The 24,565-nt window shown below is 43.7% G+C and overlaps 1 protein-coding gene and 1 pseudogene across 2 annotated transcripts in view; both read right to left on the bottom strand.

Moving 5' to 3' along the window:
• The window catches only part of SNX31 (sorting nexin 31), a gene marked incomplete at both ends in the record, with an annotated part of 61,770 nt that extends 45,655 nt beyond the window's left edge, over nucleotides 1-16,115 (bottom strand). The window contains 3 exons of the mRNA XM_082674705.1: nucleotides 2,234-2,348; nucleotides 15,865-15,939; nucleotides 16,050-16,115. Coding sequence (XP_082530831.1) covers nucleotides 2,234-2,348; nucleotides 15,865-15,939; nucleotides 16,050-16,115 — 256 coding nt within the window. The remainder of the gene's footprint in view (nucleotides 1-2,233; nucleotides 2,349-15,864; nucleotides 15,940-16,049) is intronic.
• Nucleotides 16,116-22,881: 6,766 nt separating this feature from the next.
• LOC309835457 (proline-rich protein 3-like) lies at nucleotides 22,882-23,164 on the bottom strand (annotated as a pseudogene). Its single transcript has one exon. The product of its transcript is annotated as a proline-rich protein 3-like (transcript).
• Between the last annotated feature and the right edge of the window lie 1,401 nt (nucleotides 23,165-24,565).

Raw genomic sequence — 24,565 nt, 5'->3', positions numbered from 1 at the left:
ATATGTGTGCCATGTATGCAAACTAATCATTATAATCATTGGGGATGGGGATATATAATCATTGGGGATGGGGAATATATAATTTCCAGAAAATATATATATATAATTGACAAAGGATTGAGTGTCTTTTTGTCAAATTGTCAATATATAATTTCCAGAAAATATATATTTTCTGGAATATGTGTGCCATGTATGCAAACTAATCAATATAATCATTGGGGATGGGGAAAGCTATTGAAAAAGTGTTCATCCAACTAGTATTTACTGTACAACTGTTAAGTACCAGGTACTAGCAAAGCACTTGGTATATTTTAGCTCACTTAATCTGCACAACAAAAGAAGATTGCCTGAAGTAAATAGTATCTCCATTTTACAGATAAAGACACTGAAGCTCAGAGAAGGTAAGTGTCTTGCCCCAGGTCACACAGCCAGTGAGGTGCAAACCTGGGACTTGACTCTAGGTCTGAATAGAGCCTGTGTTCACAGTCACAGCACTATGCTGCACTGTCTCCTTCCTTTACCTTCCAAGAGGATTCACAAAGCATCCTGACTACAGATAAAGGCCAGGCCTGGAGAAGTGACCCTTTAAGCAGTGTGATCATTTGTGAAAAGGCCAACTGTTAAAAGGAGTATTTCATGAAGATATGAGAACACAAACCAAGAAGGAATGAAAATTCAAACGATATTACATTTTGAGCTTGAAAGCGTTTATTTAACAGGTCTAAAAGAGGTATAGTCTCCACTACAAAAGATGAATGGAAAATAAATGACTTCTAGAATTTCTATTTACTATGTTTAAAAAAAATATGTGCAGCCCTGAGAAATAATGAGGTAAATCTATAATCTCTCACCTAGAATGACCTGTAAGAGTAATATTTTAAAAGGAATAAAATAGCATATAGAAGAAAAAGCTTTTTTCTTTTGTTATGAAGGACATTAGTGGGGTAGTTGGTGAAGTTTGAATAAGGTCTCTATATTAGATAGCATTATTATATCAATGCTAATTGCCTGATTTTGATAACTATACAGTAGTTACAGAAGAGTTGTCCTCGATCTTAGGAAATACACATAGATGTATTTAAGGGTAAACTGGCTTGTATATGAAAAACAAGCATCTCAAAAAATTATATATAATATATATGTATGCACACATTCATAATACAAACAGAGACATGGGAAAGTGAGAGAGAATGATAAAGCAAATATAAAATGTTAACATTTGGGAAATCTGGGTAAAGAGAATACAGAAAATTTTGCATCAATTTTGCAACTTTTCTGTAAATCAGAAATTCTTTCAGAATAAAAAGTTTCAAATACTCAGATACAGAAACGTGTATAAGGTAAGTTTCAATTTGTGTTTAAGCAGCAGGGATGTACCCACACACTAGAATACACATGATGGTTTCTGAGAAATACACAAGCCACTTGTAATAGTGTTTTTTTCTAGAGGCTTGGGGATCTGAGGTGGAAGGGAATGTACCTTTCATTTTATACTCTTTGGACGGGTTATATTTTTAAAACATTTTATGTCTATATCATTTCCCGCTTTTTAAACCTTTAAATATTTGAATGCCAATGTTTCTATTTCTCCCCATCCCCTTCTGTTTGTGAGAGCTCAGTCCTGTTGTGCACAACACTTTTCAGGAACCCAGCAGTGGGCCAGGACCTCTGTATTGCCAGCCTCACAGGGCCAGAGCAGACCTCCGAGTATCCCTGTGCCTTAGCATGGCTCCTGGGGAAGACAGAGATGGAATAACCAACTCTGGCACTGCCAGTAAACATCTCCGCTATCTCCTGAGAGCTTTCACGTAAGCAGTTCATTTTATCCGTTTGTTCAGTCTTAATCCAGAGATATTTCTTTGACTTCTACAATCAAAGCCAACACAGAGCCCCCGGGGGCAGGGGCTGCGGCGTGGTGAATCTAAACAAAGCATTTTTAAACCAGATACAAAGACCACATATTTTATGACTCCATTTACATGAAATATCCAGAGCAGGCAAATTTATAAAGGCATAAATTAGTATATAAAGACAGGGACTGGTGGAGGAGAGAAACAGGGATTGACTGATAATAGGTATAAGATTTCTTTTCAGGGCGGTAAAAATGTTCTCAGATTAGATTATGGTGATGGTTGCACAATCGTGTAAATATACTAAAAACCACTGAGTAAATATATAAAATGGGTGACTTTCACATCTCGATAAATCTGTTTTAAAAAATCCAAATACATACCATTTTGCAAATACTGTTCCAACTGGTCCCTTCTCTCATCAGCCATAGATGTGGTCATTGCGAGATAGTACTTTGGTGGAAAGGGTGGCAGGCAATTTCCAAACACCCGCCTCAGCTGAAAGATCCAGAAAACACACGGTTAAGGCAAAGCGCCTGAAATTCAGGATTGGTGAGATACCAAAGCCTCCTCTTAGGGCAAGTCTCTCTCCAGCACTTTATTCAAAATGAACCCTTCCTGGTGCCCAAAAGGAGATACCTCGATTTTCTTAAGGAGCAATTTATTTCTGGAAAGGTTTCTAGAACACTATTAGAAATATCATGGACTGACAACTCCAGTCTGAGTTTGATAGATATGGTGTACATTTTAATTTTTCATTTGTTTTTACAAAACTGCCCACCAGTCACATCATACAATATTCATACAATACAATCTTAATATTACATCATACAATATTAATATTTAATTAATTCCCCAATAGTATCTGTGATGTCAATGATGAGAGTTAGGAATTTAATTCCCCCACCATGCCCCCCACCCAATCTGAACATAACAGCAGATGTTTACAGCTGTGCTATCTAATTTGGTAGCCACTGACAATGCAGCTAGTCCGAACTGAGATGTGCTGTAATTGTAAAATACACTCCAGACTGTGAAGACTTGGTACAGAGAGAAGAGAATGCAAAACATCTCGTTAATAATTTTTTATATAGATTACCTGTTGAAATCATATTTTGGATCTGTTGGATTAAATAAAATATATTCTTAAAATTAATTCCACCTGTTTCTTTTTATGCTTTTTAACATGTGAAAATTTTAACAGAAAATTTTATATTACATACGTGGCTCACGTTATATTTCTAGTGGACAGCGCTGGGTTCTAGAATTCCTATAATGCTGACATATGATCCTGATAGAAACCCAACCAGGCCCCTTCCTCCTCCCCACCCACATATGACCCAAGACCATGGCGGAAATTATTTTTATGCAAGCTCATAGTGGATGCGTCAAAAATAATTTTTAAATTAAGATAACCAAAAATGCATCTTCCTTCATTCTAGCCTTACGCTTACAGTGATAGCTTGAAGATAAGATACCTCAACATTCTCTTTAAAATAGGAGAAAGGAAACCAGTAAGAAACCCACTGAGATTTTAACATGGTACCTCTGGAGCAGGAAGGCTCAGTGGCTTAAAGAAAATGAAAGCAGATCTAATAGAAATGAGACTGCAAACAAATAAGAACTTTCATTCCATGACCTTTGTCAAAAATACAGTGTGTGTTTGGCAAATATTTACCTTGCATAGGCCTTAACTTCAAAATACATCCAGAATCTGACCACATCTCTCCACCCCCACTGCCATCACCCTGGCCCAAACCACTGTCATCTCTTCCAGTTTATTGTAGTAGCCTTCCAACAGATCTCTCTGCCTCTGCCCTTGCTCCCCTTCTGTCTATTCCTAATACAGAATCTGAGGTTATAACTTAAAAATGTAAGTCAGATCATTCCTCTTCCCTGTGCAAAATCCTTCATGGCATCCCATTTCACTCAAGTACAAGTCAAAATCCTTAGAGTGGCCCAGAACTGTACCATCCGATAAGATGTCCGTTAATTGCCTGTGACTACTTAAATTAAAATAAAATAAAATTTAAAATTCAGTTCCTCAGTCATACAAGCCACATTTTAAATACTCAATAGCCACTGGAAATGTGGCAAGTTGCTACTGAATTGGACACAAAGGATATAGAGCATTTCCACCAGCACATAAAGTTCTATTGGACAGTGTTGATCTAACACCTAGAAATGTTATTAACTGCCTACCTGTAGGGAAGATACAGCTCCCTGATTTGTTTTGTTTGGTCTGCTAGGTTGTTTGTTTGACTACTAAAGAATTTTCATTTGATGCCAACATTTATTTTTGCAATTAAAATTTTTTTTAAGTTATGTCCTGGAGAGAATACAAAATGGTCCAGCCACTTTGGAAGATAGTCTGGCAGTTTCTTACAAAGTAAACATAGTTTTACCACATAGTGCAGCAATCACACTCCTAGTTATTTACCCAACAGATTTGAAAACTATGTCCATAAAAACCGGCATACAAATGGTGCTTTATTCATAACCACCAAAAGCTGAAAGCAACCAAGATGTCCTTCAGTATGTGAATGGATAAACAAACTTTGGTGTATCCCTACAATGGAATATTACCCAGCAATAAAAAGAAATGAGTTGTCAAGCCATAAAAAGACATGGAGGAATCTTAAATACATATTGATAAATAAAAAGCCAGTCTGAAAAAGCTACATACTATATGACTTCAATTATATGATATTCTGGAAAAAAGCAAAATTATAGAGAGAGTGAGAACATCAATGATCACCAGGAGCTTGGGATGGGGGTACTGAATTGGTGAAGCACATGGAATTGTTTAGGGCAGTGAAACTAGTCTGTATGATACTGTCATTGTGGATACATGAGGCTCTGCATTTGTCAAATCTACTGAACTTTACAATACAACTTTAATGTGTCCAAATATATTAAAAAATCATTTAGGAAGTGGGGAAAAACCCAGGATGGAATGCAGAATGTGAGTAAACAACTTAACTATATTACAAATATATGAAACAACTGCAATGAAGGGGGTGAGAGAAAAGGTGCTGACCTAAGTCACTTGGCAAATGAGTGGAGTCTGTAACAGTAAAGGCAAAAGAAGCTGTACAGAAGTATTGCGCTTTAGCTGATAAAGTTGTTTCCTACACAGGTACAGGTTAACAATTCTAACACCATTATATGTGTGTACAGAATGGAATAATTAAGTAAATGGATGGCAGATAGTGGGAGTCAGGTTTCTCACTGTTGGAATGAGAGTTTTCAGGTAAGTAAAGGGAATAGGCTAGAGTAAGCCATGTGGTAATGGATTATTGTCAGAGATATTGGTATGAACTCATGTTTAACTTAATATACATACAGATGGTTACACATAGAAGTATTTACAGACATGCATATATACACATATATTTTCTTGCTGTGTCAGCTGAGAGGGGCTAGAAGCAATGACACTGCAGTAGCAGGGAACACATCTGGTGCCCAGATCTTGGTTTCTAATATCATTCTCCAAAAAGCAACAAGCGCTCCAGGGAGAAATGGTTGACTCTAGGACCAAGGCAGGAAATATACAAGGTGAGCCTGGGGCATCTTGTACACCAGAAAATAAGAAAGTGGACAAAACAAACAAAAGTCAACAATAGGGGTATGTCAAAGAAACACAGGAGCAAACTGAAAGAGCTCCCATAGGACAAGCTGGAACAATTTGAACAATAAAATAAAGTCTTACTGAAGTACAACCTAAAGTATAAATTAAATATCTAGGAGTCTACATAGATATAAATTATTGAATAGGTGGGGAGTAACCATGCCGAGTCTGACCCAGTTGCTGGACTGTTGCTGCTCCGTGCAAAGGATCTGATGGCGGCGCCTGCACTGACCGACCCACCTCAGGGCACTGTGACCTTTGAGGATGTGGCCGTATACTTCTCCTGGGAGGAATGGTGTCTTCTTGATGAGGTTCAGATACACCTGTACCTTGATGTCATGGTGGAGAGCTTTGCACTTGTATGCATGCTGGGTAAGACCCTCACACCCACCCCTATCCTCTGAGCTAGGTTCTGCCTTTCTCCTTTTCCCTAGGGGCTGCTGTGTCATTCTCACATCTGGACCATGGATACTGCTTTCTTCTTCAACTGCTTGGTCATGTGCTGTGGTTACTATGGCTAGCCAGAGTGCATCCCTACTCCTTAGTGCCCTAACACCAGTAGCCCCAAAGTTGCAGCTAAGGATTCAGGCTTGCAGTGTCCTGGTTCCCTGACCAGAGATTGAACCCAGGCTAAAGCAGTGAGAGCTCTGAGTCCTCACCACTGGACTGCCAGGGAATTCCTGCAGGTTCTTTTCCTGGAGTTGAGGATGAAGAGACACCTTCTGAACAGAGCGTATCTGCAGAAGGAGTGTCACAGATGAGGACCCCCAGGGCAGGTTTGTCTCCTGAGAAGACCCAGCCCTGTAAGATGTGCACCCCAGTCTTGAGAGACATTTTGCACTTGGCTGAGGAGCAAGGAACAAATAGGGGGCAGAAAGCATACATATGTGGGGCATGCGGGAAACAATTCTATTTCACTGTAAACCTTCAAGAGCACCAGAAGCCGCATATTAGAGAGAATCCCATGTGATATGACATGGGGAGACCCTCATTTTGGAAGAGCTGCACAATCCACACAATAGGGAATCTACCTACTTACATGGAGATTGGGAACGACCTCGTGGCCAACATGGGACTTCAGCCACAGCCACTAATACAAGGAAGAAACAGAACAGTAAGGAGTGTGAAGCTGTTTTTCACAGTGGAACAGGTCATCACAGCTGGGGAGAAGGCAAGAAAGCCTCCAGTCACACATAAATACTTGTTCAGGATGAGAGAGTCCTTACTAGTAAAGGGTTTTGTGAGTGCAGCAAACGTGGGAAAGCCTGCATCCAAACATGTAACTTTATTCAGCATGAGCCAGTTCACACTGGAGAAAGGCCTTATGAATGCAGCCATTGTGGAAAATATTTTAGCTGCAAATCTGGTCTCCTTGGACATCAGAGAGTTAACTGTGGCGGAAGGCTCTATGACTGCAGTGACTGTGGGAAATCCTTTAGCCTAAGGAAGCACCTCAGAGCACATAGGAAAATCCACAGTGGAGAAAAGCCTTATGAATGCAAGGAATGTGCTAAATCTTTCATCCAAAAGTGCATCTTAATTGAACATCAGAGAGTTCATACTGGAGAAAAACCTTATTGATGCACCCAGTGTGGAAAATCTTTTGCCTGCAAATCCAATTTCCTTGCACATCAGAGAGTTCACACTGGAGAAAAGCCTTATGAGTGCAGTGAATGTGGGAAATCTTTTGTTGCCAGGAGTAGCCTCTGGTATCATCAGAGAGTTCACAGTGGAGAAAGGTCTTATGAGTGCAGTGAATGTGGGAAATGTTTTGTTGCTAGGAGTGGCCTCCAATATCATCAGAGAGTTCACAGTGGAGAAAGGCCTTATGACTGCAGTGAATGTGGGAAATGTTTTACTGGTAGCTCTAGCCTTCTTCGTCATCAGAGAGTTCACAGTGGAGAAAGGCCTTATGAGTGCAGTAAATGTGGGCAGTCTTTTACTACTCGATCCTCTCTCTATGATCATCACAGAGTTCACACTGGAGAAACGCCTTATGAGTGCACTGAATGCGGGACAGCCTTTAAGCAAAGACAGATCCTCTGCATCCATAGGAAAATCCACCCTGGAGAAAAGCCTTTTGAGTGCAAGGAATGTGGTAAATCTTTCACCCACAGGTACCACTTGATTAAACATCAGAGAGTTCCCACTGGAGAAAGGGCCTTATGAATATCACACATATGGCCGGCAGTGATGTTGGAGGAGTTTCAGGTGGTAAGAGAATAAGAAGAACCTGTGCAGCTAATGGACCCTTTCTAGAGAGGAAACTGAGGCACAGAGATGATGTGTCATCTGTTTGTGATCTCCCAGAAATGGACAGGGATCTGGGCTTCAATGCCAGGTTGCCTGGTTCAGGATATCAGGAGTCTGGTCACTTGACTCCTTCCCTGCCCCCCACCCAGGTTTGGGGACTGAAAGAACACCTTGTCCATCCTGACACTTCTGCCAGCCGATCCCCACACCAGGAGCCCTGCTCATACCCCAGCCCCGTGCTGATGGACAGGATTATCTTTTCTCTGGGAACCAATATTGATGACTTTCCTGTGACTGACTCCATTTATCTACCCAACCAAACCAGTGCTGTGATTCAGTTATTATTATTGCCATTTATGAAAGGAGGGGTGTCCAGCTCAGAGAGGTTGAGGGACTTCCACAAGGCGTCACTACTGCCAGGGCTTTGATGAGAGTGGTTCATCTACACACTGCACACGTCCACTGGCTTCTCTCCTGCCCATCCGAGCAGGGCCTCCATTTGCTGTGTCCTGACCATGAACTACCCACACCTGACATCTGCATCGCCACCAGGTCTCCAGCTTCATTTTTACCAGTACACATCTCCCGGAAACACCCTCCTGCTTGGGAAATTCTCCACAGGGACAGCAGCACTAAGCCAGGCACTCTGGACTGGGTCATTGGTGTCACCCCAGATTTGACACTGGCTCCACTGCCATATGCAGTGATTTGTTTCCAATGTCCTGTCCATCTTCTTTATATACCCACCTCAGGATGTCCCTGTTGCCCTGTTATGTGGTTGACCCGCTCACTGTTCTGGGCAGTGTGAGGGACATGTAAGGACTAAGAATGTCCACTGTGGCCCTACGTGGCCTGGTCCCTAAGGCTCCTCTTCCTAAGCCCCTTGATCCATTGCCTCACTGCTCCTCCTACTGCTCCAGAAAAATGTTAACTCACCAAAATGATGATTGTTAATTAGCAAGAACTTGCCCTCCCCCTCTTGGGACCCACACTTGATCAACTTACCTTGAAAGCTAAGACTGAATGCAGGCTGATCCCTCCCATGAAGACTTAAAAACCCGTGTATAAAAAATTACGATTTTAGGGGCTTCCCTGGTGGCACAGTGGTTAAGAATCCACCTGCCAATGCAGGGGACACGGGTTCGATGCCCGACTTGGGAAGATCCCACATGCCGTGGAGCAACTAAGCCCGTGTGCCACAACTACTGAGCCTGCACTCTAGAGCCCGCGAGGCACAACTCCTGAAGCCCCCGCGCCTAGAGCCCGTGCTCCGCAACAAAGAGAGGCCACCGCAATGAGAAGCCTATGTATCGCAACGAAGAGTAGCCCCTGCTCGCCGCAACTAGAGAAAGCCCGCGCGCAGCAACAAAGACCCAACACAGCTATAAATAAATAAATGTATTTTTAAAAATAAATATTGAATAAATAAACAAATTGGAGAGAATAGACAAATTTCCAAATAATGTACGTAGATACTTATCCCACAAGTACGTAGATACTTGTCCTACAAGTATGGAACATAAATCCTTACTCTTTAAGTGTGGGCTGTGCATGGTGACTTCCTTCCTAAGAGCACACTGTGGAAAAGGAGGGGAAAAAGTAACTTTATATGGAGAAACCTGACAAACACTACCTCAGCCCGGTGACCAAGGTAAACTTGGCCCCTGTGGTTTTCCTCTCAAAACCATAACCCCAGTCTGGTCATGTGAAAAACATTGGACAAACTCCAATAGAGCGACATTCCACAAACTACCTGACCAGCGCTCCTCAAAACTGTCAAAATCATTCAAAACAAGGAAAGTCTGAGAAACTGTCACCGTCAAGAGGAGCCTAAAGAGACATGACAATTAAATGTAATGTGGGACCTGGGTGGGATCTTGGAACAGAAATAGGACATTGGGTAAACATTAAAGAAGTCTGAATAAATAACATGGTATCAATACTTCATTAACTGTAACCAAAGTATAATACTCATGGAAAACAACAAGGGAAACTGGGTGCAGGGTAGATGGGAACTCTCTGTACTATCTTCACGATTTTTTAAAATAAATCTAAGATTGGGCCACAAAAATAATGTTTATTAAAAAAAGAAAAACTGATGTTCCGGCTTCTCTTGAAGAATCGGAAGGTCTGGAATCACCAAGTTTCTATTCTCTCAGGCTGTTCCCACCACCCACCACTGCCTCTCACCTGATCCGTGCCTCTCATTTAAATTACCTGCCTGACCCCAGTAGCCATTTAGTTTGCCATCTTTCCTCTAAATCTAGTAGTATAAAATATTAGAGCAATGATACGTTTCTTTTAAATTCAAGGAAGTTTTCCTGCTGTGACAGAGATGGTCCAAAGGCCCCCCAGTTACAGCACCATCCCAGGTAGGGCTGCTCAAACGACCTGGAATTTATGCACCCCATCTCTGCTAATTCCATGAAGTAGAAGCAGAAATTTGTCTTCTTTGCATGCAATTATTTCTTGATGAACTGAGTGAGTGATCTTTAAAAGGCAATTGTCTTCCTTGGCATGTATTCCTAAATGTAGCAGATGCTCCCAAATTGGTTGGAATCACAGCAGCCTTGAGCCAGTAGGGCTGCCTGGGTTACCCATCTACAGGGGAGCATCCGGAGTGGGGAGCCCTAAGGCCAAGAGCTGGGGAAAAAGTCAACAAGGATTAAGGTCCTAATACCCAACCCAGAGCAAAAACTCTCCCAGCAGGTTTTACAACCTGAGCTGACTTCTCAAGGAATCTTTCCCCTCCTTTCTTGAGCACTGGTCTAAGTGGGGAGATAAACACACAATAAACTGAGCAGTTAAGTCCACCAAAAGTCAATCACCGACTCCACAAGTTCTTCAACTCTATCAAAATACAGTCTTTTCCACTCGTCTCAAATAGCACACAGTTGAGCTATTAAAAGCACTCACATACTAAGAATTATCTGGCATTAGAGTTTAGCTCCATCACTCTTTCAAAAACTGTTTCAAGAGATCAAAAGGAAAACACACCTCTTCTGTTCATTTATTATGAGGTGTTTTTGCTTGTTTGTTTGCTTTGAAAGACCATGTTCAGATAGCGTATGTTTTAAATCCCAGCACAATCTCCTGTTCTAATTTCTCTATCATACAGTTCTGCCTCTTAACATGAAGAGAACTTTACCGGCCAATTGAAAATGTCACCTCCTTCCCCATCCCATGCACTCACAGCCCCCTATTCCTATCCCACAGTGGTGACCTGGGACAAGTAGAATTACAGTCACAAATGCTGTCCTTTTTACAGTCTCTTTTTCTACTGTTGACTCATTCATCCCACCTCTCCAAGGCCCCTGGTAATAAAAATCTCAGATTCTCCAGATAAAGGGCCACAAGCTCAAAGCAATCTGGACTGTGATATCCTGTACCAAAGAACACTAGTCTTGTATATTATTCTATTTCTTCCTCAAAACAGTCCTGTGAGGTAGATGATCATCGCTGCCATTAACATTGTCATCCTCCCATCTTGACAACGAGGGCAATCTCACATCCTTCCACCTTGGCAACAAGGTTACTTGACAATATGAGTAACCTGAAGCTCAGGCAGCTGAAGTGACTTAAACCAAGATCCTACAGCGCAGAACTTGGACACAGTCTTTTTACTCTTTTGTCCTTCTCCTTGCCCTCTTTTCCTCCCATCTTCCTCCTCCATCAAATCTCTTGGGCATCTCCTAAAGCAGGATTCTGTGCTGGATACACTATGCCTACAGCCTTCATTCATTCCTTCATTTAAGTACTTGGGTTTTTCAACTAAATAAACAGGGGAAACAAGATCTTCACACACACACAAAAGGAACGTGACAAGGTCTAAACATAAAGTGGCACAGGAATCAGAGAAAGGCATCTTGTGCAATCAAGGGGGACTTCCCAGAGGAGGTGAGGCTTAAAGTGAACCTTGAGAAAGGGCTGGTCCCTAACCCATGGGCCAGAAAGCAGGGGTCTTCCCAGAAGGGGGAAGTGAGCCAGGCAGAGGCAATGGGCTGCTTGATGAGAACAGAGGGTCTGAGTGGGGGAAAGAGGGGAGATTAGGTGAAAGAAGGGAAGAAGCGAGGCTGAGTCAGCACTCGGCAGGGAGGAAGACTGAGGCGGTGCGTAGCCCTCCTCTCCCACTGAAGGATCCTTTACAAGCTCCCATGGCTTGTCTGCATTGCCACGTCTGGCACTAGCAGGGTGTTTTCAAAGAAGCAAGCATCCTTTCCATAGAGTCTAGCGTCACTCACACAGGATGGCCAAAATGAGCTAGTCAAAGGTTTCTTTTACAGATCTCTTTAAGTCCCCTTGAGGGAGGTGGTACAGACAAGGGCATAGATCAAACTGGTTTTATTCATCGAAAGGCACAGAAAGCAGTCAGGTCAGGCAGTTCACACAGCAGAGAGATGGGCAGCACTCAGCAGCTAGGGGAGCCGCCAGACCTTAAGGGAACCTCAGTGGGGACAGGGCTTCAGAGGGCGCAGCTGACCTCTGGGAAACACACCCATCTCTCCTCAGGTCAGTCTTATGGGCATTAGCCTCCGCACAGCTTGGCTGAGAGGAGCAGGGACCACTTCAACTGGACCAGGTTCTTCCTCCTTGGTTGCAGAGTTCTCCAATATACAAAACAGAAATCCAACTTGTAAATCCAAAAATCACACGTGCTAAAGTCAGAGTCTTCACTTAATTTAACATAGTGCTTGGTATTTAATAGGTACTTAGTAAATATTCTTAAGTAAATCAGTTAATTCTATTAAGATGAAATTTCTGTTCTACTGTGATGCAGAACTTCCCAAAAAATCAATTGGAAATGAACTTATACTCACCAAACATACACATAACACACACACACACACACATAAACACAGATGGGGCCTTTATACTGTTTCCCTTTTTTATAGTGCTTTGTATTAAATCAGATTAAGAATTCTGAGCCATTTCACATCTTCCATGGAATAGGAAGAATAAAAACTAGCTGAGAAGTGGCTGGGAGAAGTCACCCAACCCTTCAGTCTCAGACTTAGGGTTGCCAGATAAAATAGAGGATGACCAGTTAAGAGTACCCCAAATACTGCATGGGACATTCTTATACTAAAAAGTGTTTGTTGTTTACCTGAAATTCACATTTAACTGGGGATCCTGTATTTTTATTTGCTAAATCTAGCAACCTTACTTGGACTCTTCATCTTGCAATAGCAAACTTACAGGGGCTTCCTGGACAGGTGGAATAAAATCCTGTGCCTGGAACTCTAATGACAGAAATCAGATGTCTGGGGCTAGAGGTGGAGGAAGGGGACCAAGGGCAAGGGGACAAGGGAACATTATGCGTGTGGAAACTGTTCTCTGTCTTGATTATGGTGGTGGTAATTGTAAACATTTATCAAAATTCATCACACAATACATAAAATTGGGGAATTTTATTATGTTATGCCTAACAGGATGGTAGTTTAGGATGCAATTGTTTTTCTGATGCAATTTATTTTGTCAACTTTGATAAGGAACCACAAAATGTAATGGGTTAGAGCAGGTTCTAGAGATCAAATCCTGGCTCCAACACTTACTAGCAGTATGACCTTGGGCAAGTTGTACCTCAGTTTCCTCATCTGTTGAAAGGGGCTAATTATAATCCTAACTCATAAGACTGTTGTAAAACTTAAACACGATATGACATGGAAAGCTCTTGGCACCAACCTTAGCACAGAGTAACTGATGTTAGTTATTGTTTTAAATTAATAATAATACCAATAGCCACCTCCTAAGATCTAAATAGTTTCTTTAAAATGAAGTTGTTCGTACAGAAAAGAGAAACAATGACACGTGTAAGGTAGTTAGAAACTGGATAAAGAAATCCCCGCTTTAGAATTTTGAAAAACCTGGGACAGATATGAAGTATTCATCAATATCTCTTGTATACTTCACAGAGGGCACTGGGCTGTGGCAATTCCATATGTAAAAGTCCACTGCAGGGACTCCTCTGGTGGTCCAGTGGTAAAGAATCTGCCTTCCAATGCGGGGCACGAGCGTTCGATCCCTGGTTGGGGAACTAAGATGCCACATGCCGCAGGGCAACTAAGCCCACACGCCACAACTACTGAGCTCGCATGCCTCAACTAGAGAGCCTGCGTGCTGCAAACTACAGAGTCCAAGCACTCTGGAGCCTGCGTGCCACAACTAGAGAGAGAAAACCCACACACGACAACTAGAGAGAAGCCTGCACGCCACAACGAAGATCCCACGTGCCGCAACTAAGACCTGACACAGCCAAAAAAATAAAGAAAAACCAAAAAAAAGTCCACTGCAGTGAATAACAGACAGTTTCTTGTTCATGGTTTCCAAAATAGAAGGTCAAAAGAACTGGCTTTATATCTCCACTTCTGGACCTTCTAAGATTGGATAGGTCCGAATTTTCCTGAAAACAAGCATTTTCCTGTGTCTGTTGATTAATAAGGACCAGATTCAGGAATTCTCCAAGCATCTGAGTCAGTAAATGTTTACTGAGCACGTAAACTATGTGCCACGCTCTGGGAGAAACTGGACCCTAATCTTCATAAGTGCCTTGTGAAGTTGACATCCATAACCAATTACCTGATTATTTCTGAAAGGGAAATTGAAGATCAGAGAAGAGGTGAAGTGTCCAGCCAGAGAGTGGTCAGTCAATCCCACGCCCACCCTGCTCCTCCCGGCAGTCTCCTGCTTTTCCCCTGTGATAGTCACCTCCCTGATCACATCTCACACACAGGAAGACAGATGAGGGCGGGATATGACCCTCAAATTCCTCCTCCAAATGCCTAAACGACCTGTACTTTCTCTTCCTTCGAGATCCGCATCTGCCTTCCTGTGCAGTCCTCCCAACTCCCCAGACATGTTTCGGTCACAAGTAGCTTGTCATCCTTCAGAAGTCTGAATCCATGCCCTTTTTATTCAGCCATTGACAATCATTCCTGAGGACCTACCAGGTCACAGGCACTGTGTTAGGTGCTACCGATTCAAAGACAAGCACAAAAATTAACTAACAACCACATTACACCTGTTTTTGTTGACTCCAAAGAAACTTAGTCATACCTTGAAAATGGACTTTTCCAATGCACTATGATGTATGAGCAAGGAGGCTCACTGCAATGATGTTTTTAATAGAACAATGGAACTGAGCTGTCTATCAACAGAAAATGGTCTTAAAGGAAACGTGATGTATCTACTCACTAGAAACCAGGATTGTCTGAAAGGACTCTCCCAAAAATGTTAATAGCTGTTGCCTAGGCAAGCATCTTCTTTTCCTTCCTCTCTTCCTTCCTCCCTCCCTCCATCTCTCTCTCTTTCTTCCTTTCTTTTTCTCTCTCTCTCTCTTTCTTTCTTTCAACTTTAGGTATGTGCTCTTTATAATCAGTACACAAAATCTTAAAAAAAGAAAAACCAAAAAAACACTGTGCATGAGTGTGGGGGAAGGGCGGAGTTCATTTCAAACTCCCACGTACTCCTCTAACCCACTTTAAAGACTTAAAACACTTCCTTATTAGGAAAATAAAACCCATTAGGGCAGGCTAATAAATCAGTCTACCTCCAGGAAGAAAATGCCATCAGGACTTGTGAGAAACTAGAGTGAGAAATGGCCTTCTGACTTGATAAGTCGTCTGTTTCCTGGGTTTCCAGACCGCCCCTGTTTGAAACCTATGAATACCCTCGTTTGAAAACAAAAATAAAGACACACCTTTTTAAAGAGGGGGAAATTAAACTCTGGGAGAAAGGAGATTAAATACCCATGTACAAGATTCCTAAGACTACGCCTTGATCTAGACTTGGTTTGCTCATTTTGAACAGGGATATTGTCCTGGGGGAGCAGCTGGCACTGAGACAGAGCCCAGGTGGGGCTGGTGGGGATCACCGGGCTGGAACGGGTTGGGATAATTGCCTGCGCCCTATTCCCTCATTTCACAGCTATAGGTGATTAGGAGCGATATCATGTATTCATTGAGCTGTGTGCCAAGCAATTCACAATTAATTGTTACTACGACCAGGATTAAGAGCCCGAAGCCCTCAAGAGGCGCAGTGTCCTGCCAGAGTCAAGCACCCAGAGCCCCCTGGGCGCACGTTTCCTCACCTGCCTCAGGTGGGCGGGCTGGTACCCGCCTCGGATACGCTCACCTGTTCGTTCCAGCGATGCAGCTGGCTGTAGCGCACCTTGCAGAACAGGAACCCGTCCAGGTACACCGAGTACAACTGCAAACAGAGTCATCACGTCCGGATTAGCCGGGCGAGGTGAGCTCCCGCCCCCGCCTTGTCACCGGCCTCCTCCTCCCTGCCCAGTCGGACCACGACCCCCGGCGCACCACGTAGCGGCCCCCCAGCGCGTCGTGCCGCTGCTGGGACACTGGGATGCAGAAATGCATCTTCATGGCTTGGGCGGGGGCTCCGGAACGGCGCTGGGAACCCGACCCGTGGCAGCGGCGGCGGCGCCGTTAGAGAATCCGGACTCCGCAGTCGGCGGGGGAGCCGGACCTGTGGCGGCGGCGGCGCGGTGCTCTGCTCTGAGCCCCGCGGCGCTGGGTGCAGTAGGCTGGCCCCGCGGTCCGGGGCGGGGCCGGGCTCCCGCTGCCCCCTCGCCTCTAGTGTCCGCAGGTGGGGCCGGCCTCTTGGTTGCCGCCCCGCTCCGGCTGCGCCACTCGGGTCCCGGGAAGGGAGGGAGATGAGCGCGGCCACGGCCAAGGGCCGGGGCCCCGTGCACAGACCCCAGGCAGGCCTGCGCCCCAGGCAGTGCTCCCAGGTGCGAGGCGGGGCCTGAGACGCAATTCAGGGTAGAGAGACTCTAGAAAGTGCCAGTGCCTCCCTCGGGCCAGGGGTTTCACCCTGGGGTCTATGGACTCCTGGAGGCTCTTTGGGGAAAGTTGTGCGTGGATGGGTGAGGTGATGGAATTCTTCTGGGGAGAAGGTCCAGGGTTTCGTCGGATATTCAGAAGGTTCCTCGAACCCACAAAAGTTAAAAATCGCTTGCTCCAGCTGCATAGATGTCCCGTACCCCTGCCTGATGAGTAATTCACTAACTACTCCCCACACTGCCCCAGCATCTCGGCTCAGGCTCCTTGCTGGGGGTTAGGGGTGAGGGAGGCACAGCTGAGGAGAAGCCCCTCTTCTCCAAGTGCCCGCCCCACGGCCGCGTTCTGATCTCTGTGCCCTGCAGAATGTCCAGTCTGCCTTCCATTGGGTCTGGCATGAGAGACAGAGACAGATCACATTCAGACCGACCCTCAAACTCAAAATGTTAACATTTTCTGCAAGTCAGTGCCCTGACAGGGTTGAAAAAATTTTCTGTCCCATTACCTGCCAACACTGCCTGCAGTACACTGTGAATTAAGGTTTTCAAAATATGCATACATCTAGTAATTACCCTATGACTAGAACATTTCTATTAGGTTCAGTTTTATGTGTTAACATTTGTTAAATGTAATACTTAAGGTATGCCGCAGCATTTATAACCCTGCTTTAGTATTTTTTAAATACTAAATATTTTTCCTTTTAAAAAATCGTTTTTTTCCTTAATATACGAGAAACTTCAACAATTGTTTTCCCCTTAATATACCAGAAACCTCATCAACTGGAAGTGGTTTGGGCAACTCTTGATCCCCAAGAAGCCCTGGTTTCAAATAGGTGTCAGCACCCAGTTAGCTGCGCTCATATAAACCCTTTGTTCTCTGGACTAACCATCCCAAGTTCTTTCAACAGTCTCTCATTTTTAGTTGCTGTGGAAAGTAATCCTATTTCTGTTATTTTAGTTAAACCAAGATGGCGTTCCTCCCGCCTTACGGTGGTCATCAGGGTGGAAGGAGGCTGGAGGGAAGCAGCAGTCACATGTGTGTCCGTCATAGGCAGGCACTGGGCTCTCTCTGTGCTTCCTGCCCTTTAATCCTCCTGTAACCCTTTCAGGTAAACAGTAAAAGCAACATCCTACCAATGACAGGCCCAGAGAGTGGAGTAACTTTTCCAAGGTCACAGATCACTTTTTCATAGGTCTGAATAGTTTATTCTAGGATTTCATCAGAATCATGGAAAGTCCTTAAAGATGCAGGTCACCACTGGGTGAGAGCTGAGGGCCTGACATGGGAATCTGAGACGAGGGAAGGAGAACAGCACCACTGAGCCCCCCATTCATTCTCACAGGCTTGCTGGGTGCCAGGCTCTGATGTACATGATGCCATTTAATTTCCCCAGTAACTCTGAGCTAGGAAACTTTGACTCTTCTGGTTTTTCAGAAAAGGGAATCGAGACTTAGGGCCTTAGAGTTAGGGAGACTGTATAAGGCAGCGGCTAAGAGAATGGCAGCAGGAATTCATATCCCAGCTCAGCAGCCTCTGGCTCAGGGGCCTCGGGCATGTTAGTGGATTCTTAAACGGCACTGTCCTCCTATGAAATCACGTTAATCACTCTACCCACTTCAAGAGGATTTTCATTCCATCCTTTGCCTATGGGCCATCTTTGATCTGGAGGGCCGCTCTCTAGCAAGGCAGGGGTGTCCCTGAGTGTCCCCTTGACTAGAGGCTAATCAGGTATGCTCTGGGATCTGGTCCAGTCTTCAGGCAGCAAAGCAGAGCATCCTGGTCAGGCTCCTCCTCCTGGGAACTTACTTCTACCTGTGAAGGGGCTGGGCCCTGACTCAACCCCATGGCTATGTCCAAACAAGGCCATTTCCTTCCTTTAACTAATGCCACACCTGAATCTGAACTAAAACAGTACTGGCCTCTGTGTAAGTCCCTGCCCTCCTCCATCCCCAATCTCTGCCCCTGACAGGCAGCTCTTAATCACTCATTGCCAGTGAGCATTTTTTGGCTAGAGTATTTTTTTCCCAACTTTGAGATATAAATGACATATAACATTGTGCAAGTTTAAGGTGTGCAACGTAGTAATTTGATACACATATATACATCACCATAATACAGTTAATTAATACATCCATCACCTCATAGGACTACATTGTTTTTTTCATGAGAACATTTAAGGTTTACTCTCCTAGCAACCTTCAAGTACATAGTACAGATTATTAACTACAGCCACCATACTGTACATTAGATCACCAGAACTCTTTCATCTTATAACTGGAAATTTATACCTTTGAGCACCACCACCCATTCCTCCAGCCCCAGCCCATGGCAACCATCAGTCTACTTTCTGTTTCTATGAATTTGTTTTGTTTTAGATTCCACATATGTGAGATCATATAGTGTTTGTCTTTCTCTGTCTGACTCATTTCACTTAGCATAATGCCCTCAAGTTTCATCCATGTTTTTTGCACCAGCAGGATTTCCTTTTTTATGGCTGAATAATATTCCATGGAGTGTGTGTGTGTGTGTGTGTGTGTGTGTGTGTGTGTGTGTGTGTGTGTGTGTGTATTCATGGACAGTTAGGTTGTATCTGAGTCTTGACTATTGTAAATAATACTACAATGAACATGGAGGTACAGATATCTCTTTGAGATATGACTTAATTTTCATTGGATTTATACCCAGAAGTGAGATTGCTGGACCATATGATAGTTCTATTTGTAGTTTTTTGAGGAATCTCCATGTTTTCAATAGTAGCTATATCTTTACCTTCAGGCAAACATTGCACAAGAGTTCCCTTTTTCTACACCATTGCCAACACTTGTTATCTCTTTTGTTTTTGATAACGGCCATTCTAACGGTGTGAGGTGATATCTCATTGGGGTTTTGTTTTATATTTCCATAATGATTAGTGATGTTGAGCACCTTTTCATGTACCTGATGGCCATTTGTATATCTTCTTATGAAAAATATCTATTTAAGCCCATTCTATTTATTGAGATATAACTGAAATATAACATTACATTAGTTTAAGTTGTACAACATAATGATTTGATATTTGCATATATGTATTGTGAAATGATTACCACAGTAAGTCTACTTAACATTCATCACCATACATAGTTACAAAATATTTTTTCTTGTAATGAGAACTTTTAAGATCTATTCTCTTAGCAACATTCATATATGCAATATGGTGTTATTAACTCTAGTCATCATGTTGTACATTACATCCCCATGACTTATTTATTTTAGAACTGGTAATTTGTACCATTTGACCACCTTCACCCATTGTGCCCACCAACACCCCACCCCCTGCAAGATTTCCTTCTTTTTCATGGCTGAATAATATTCCATGATATAACTACCACTATCAACACCAATACTCACTACAAATTTCACATTTCACATTCTTTTATCCATTCATCCATTGATGGACACTTAGGTTGATTCCATGTCTTGGCTATTGTAAATAATGCTGCAGTGAACATGGGGGCATATTTGTCTTTTCAAGTCAGTGTTTTTTGTTTCCTTTGGATAAATACCCAGAAGTGGAATTGCTGAATTATACGGCAGTTCTATTTTTAATTTTTTGAAGAAACTCTCTGTTTTCAACAGTGGCTACACCAATTTGCACTCTCGCCAACATTGCACAAGTGTTCTTTTTTCTCCACACCCTCAATAATACTTGTTATTTCTTCTCTTTTTAATAATAGCCATTCTAACAGGAGTGAGTTGATATCTCATTGTGGTTTAATTTGCATTTCCCTGATGATTAGTGATGTTGAGTTCCTTTTCTTACACCTGTTGGCCATCTGTACACCTTCTTTGGAAAAGAAGATCTTCTGCCCATTTTTAAATCAGATTTTTAAATTTTGCTATTGAGTTGTATAAATTCTTTATATATTTGGGGTGTTAACCCCTTATTGGATATATGACTTGCAAATATTCTCTCCCATTTGGTAGGTTGCCTTTTCATTTTATTGATGGTTTCCTTCACTGTGCAGAAGCTTTTTAGCTTGATGTAGCCCCCTTGTTTATTTTTGCTTTTGCTGCCTTTGCTTTTGGTTTCACATCCAAAATTCATTGCCAATACCAATGTCAAGGATCTTACCACCTATGTTTTCTTCTAGAAGTTTTAAGGTTTCAGGTCTTACATTCAAGTCTTTAATCCATATTTAGTTAATTTGGGAGGTACTGTGTAAGATAGTGGTCAAGTTATCCCAGCACTATTTATTGAAGAGACTGTTTTTTCCCCATTATATGACTCTTTTGTAGTAAGTCAATTCACCTGTATGTGTGGGTTTATTTCTGGGCTCTCTATTTTGTTCCATTGATCTGTGTGTCTGGTTTTGTGCCAGTATCATACTGTATTGATTACTACAGCTTTGTAATATAGTTTAAAATCAGGAAGCATGATGCTTCTAGCTTTGTTCTTTCTCAAGATTCCTTTGGCTCTTTGGGGTCTTTTGTGTGTCCATACAAATTTTAGGATTGTTTGTTCTATTTTTGTGAAAAATGCCATGGGAATTTTGATAGGCATTGTGTTAAATATGTAGATTGCTTTGAGTTGTATGGACATTTTTTTAAAATTAATTAACTTATTTACTTTTTATTTTTGGCTGCGTTGGGTCTTCGTTACTGCGTGAGGCCTTTCTTTAGTTGCAGTGAGCGTGGGCTACTCTTTGTTGCAGTGCTCGGGCTTCTCATTGCTGTGGCTTCTCTTGTTGTGGAGCATGGGGTCTAGGTGCGTGGGCTTCAGTAGTTGTGGCTTTCAGGCTCTAGAGCGCAGGATCAGTAGTTGTGGTGCACAGGCTTAGTTGCTCTGCAGCATGTGGGATCTTCCCAGACCAGGGCTCGAACCCGTGTCCCCTGCATTGGCAGGTGGACTCTCAACCACTGTGCCACCAGGGAAGCCCCAACTCTATATTATTTTTAAGGGGTATTTTAATTTACTCTGTGTCTGGCACATGGTAGGCATTCAAAAAAAGCTTAACATTCCTTCAGTCAAGGACTATTTATTGAATGCCTCCTGTAGGCTGGGCACTACCGTGACAGATTCAGTATCCCAACCTCATAGAACCTACAGCCTAGTTTATAGATTTTTTTTTTAAAGGCTATTTCTGTAGTGTGATCCGTAGTATTACCAAACATATACACCATTTACTTCTTTTTTTGTTCCCACTGCCTTTATTACTAATATAAAAAATGTTAAAAAGAAAAAAATTAATTCCCAGTTCTCCAAAAGCTCTCATCCCTCCCTCTTGCCTACACAACTCCCGACACATTTCATCAGGGCCAGCTCAAAACTGAAGCTGTTCACTGCCATTTTCACAGGAAATAACCAGTGCCAGGGATGTAGGGGAAGACGGTTGGAAGAGGGCAAAAGTACTGTCGCCAAGTTCCCCCACAGGAAGACCAAGTGGAGATTCACTGAATTCAAACGAAAGGGCTGGTGGCCTAACAATAATGTAGTCTAACTAAAATGGGTTGGAGAGGAGATAGGGTAGGCCCATCCAAGCTTTTAGAGGACCTCTCTCGGGCCTGTGTCAAACCCAGAGAAACTGACACCGGGAGAATGGGGAGGACCAGGGAGGCAGTCTTGTGGACACACTTCTCCCATGTCAGGAGGTGGGGAAGGTTTAGAGGGCACTAACAGCCCCACGCATTTTGGCAGACAAACTTACTCTAGTGTTGGGAAGTCACAGAAATGCCGCGGACAAGGAGAAAGGCCTTGAGGGGATGCACAGTTTCACAAGGTACAGTGATCACAGACCACAGTGGTGGGGATCACGCTGCTGACACAGAAACCACAAAATCCAAAAGCAGGGAGCGTGGCCTCTCAGGAGTAACTGCACCAGTCATCCCAACTTGACCCCAGGTCAGACAACCTGGTGAGTGGCACAGAGCAGCTGACAACATTGCGGGGGGAGGGGGTGTCACATAAAAAGGACTTAGAACAAGCAGCTTGAAGAAGGGAATGGTAGGAATGCTCCAGGGCTCTAGGAATCCAGGGCAATACCGAGGGCTGGGTGGATAGATGCACAAGACATGGCGCCAAAGAGGTTTCCTGTTCCACAGTCAGCTGGCGAGGGGGAAGAGGATCCAGGAGGCAGTTGAATGGAGCAAAGATAGAGTCCGGGAGGTGAGTCTCTAGAGGCCGGATCGGAAGAAAGGGTGCACACCGTGCACCAGTGATGGAACACGATTCTGGATCCCAAGTAAGGGACATGATGGTGGGGTTGGACTGACTGAGGACGGCGGGTGGAACAGCCTCACGGTAGCCACAAGGAAGTATATGGCCGCTAGGTCAGAGAGCTCCTTCCAGTGTGGATGGGAAGGCACAGTCTCACAGAGGAGGCCCATTGACGCCTGGGTGATAGAAGGCACAGAGGTCCTCGTATCGACAGTGGCCCTTTTTGGCAAAGTGTCGGCAGACAGGGCGGTCGAATTTGTCTGACTTGGGGTCACCGGTCTTTCCACTGGCCCTGGGGGAGGGCCTAAAATGCTGGGGGGGTCCAATGGGACTCATCCTCATCTCCCGGCTCTTCCCGCTCTGGCAGTGGGGAGGGGTGGGGGGACTGCTGCTACGGCGTCGACGGCTGCTGATTCTGCTTCTTTCGTTTTGGCATCATGCTTGTGGCAATCCGTCTACTGCTTTTTAAGCCTTTTAAATGTTATTTGCATATAGCCCCTTATCTACGTTGTGTAAGTTTTTGGTCCTTTGCTGTATGGTACCCACGCCCTTTTGAGGGTGTGGATAATGAGGTTTAGCTTTCTGCCTCTCCTGAATCCTTCACGCCCTTGGGCCTCTGGGATGTGCAGTGTCGTGGGGTCCCCTAGAGAGCCAGCTGGGTGGTTCCTAATGGCTGGTGCTCTCATGTACACTGCAGGGACCCATCCAGTGTGGGCATAAGTGCTCTTTGCCCCCTCCTTTCTTATAGCCCAGTCTTTGGGCTCCAGAAGTCAAAGCCGTGAGCCATGAGAACAAAGGCACTTGAGCAAACATGCAAGAGTTTCTGGTTTGGTGGGCAGCTTTTTTGAGCAAATATACCAAGGTATAAGAGGCATAAGACAAGGGGTGTGGAATGAAATCTTCCCACCCTACTTTTCTTCATTTGTCAGCATTCTCTTTAGTCCTTTGAGGTTCAGACAGGTGAGTCAGAAAGGTAAACTGGAGAGCTTGGGCTGTGTGTCTGTCTTTGTCTTGACTCTACCTGTATTGGGCTACGTTGAGTGTTTTGGGTCCTTTGGAACTTGAGAAAACATAAGAGCTGCAAAATCTTACTGATGGGTAGTTATGAAATATCCATGGTTCCTGGGTGCTTTTCTGAGCTGGAACACCTAAACCCAGAGACTGACTGTAATCAGTTGGATATAGTGTTCTCCCAAAATTCACGTATACATGGAACCTCTGAATGTGACCTTATTTGGAAACAGGATCTGTGCAGATGCATTTCCGGTAAGAGTTGAGATGAGATCCTTCTGGATTAGGGTGGCTTATCCCATTAAAGTGTCCTTCCAAGGCACGGAAAAGGTCACATAGACATGCACATAGAAGGCCATGTGAGGAGAGAAGCAAAGAATGGAGTTTTGCTGCCACAAGTCAAAGGATGTCTGAGGTCACCAGAAACTGGAAGAAGCGAGGAACTATTTCCCTGTGAAAATTATAACAACACAGGCTAACCCTTAAGTGACGCTCACTCTGGGCCAGGTGTGACTCTACGTGTTTCCACATACAAACTCACTTAACCCCTGTAACAACTGTATGAGCTTGGTGCAACTGTCACTGCTGTTTACAGGAGACCAAACTGAGGTACAAGGAGTTTAACCTTTGTCTGAAGTCACACTGCTTGTAAGAGTGGAGTCAGGATGAAACTCAGGTGATCTGGCTCCAGAGCCCTTGCTCCCCAGCATTTCTCCAAACCAAAATAACTTTTCAGTCGGGACCTGCTAATGGAAGGAACTCTAGAAAGTCAAGGGCCTTCAGATTTCGTGCACTGACATCAGGAAGAGATTACCCTGTGGATATG

Source organism: Grampus griseus, assembly GCF_964374135.1.
Source record: "Grampus griseus genome assembly, chromosome: 17".
In the NCBI taxonomy this organism is placed as follows: domain Eukaryota; kingdom Metazoa; phylum Chordata; class Mammalia; order Artiodactyla; family Delphinidae; genus Grampus; species Grampus griseus.
This window is presented reverse-complemented; position numbering and strand designations above follow the sequence as displayed.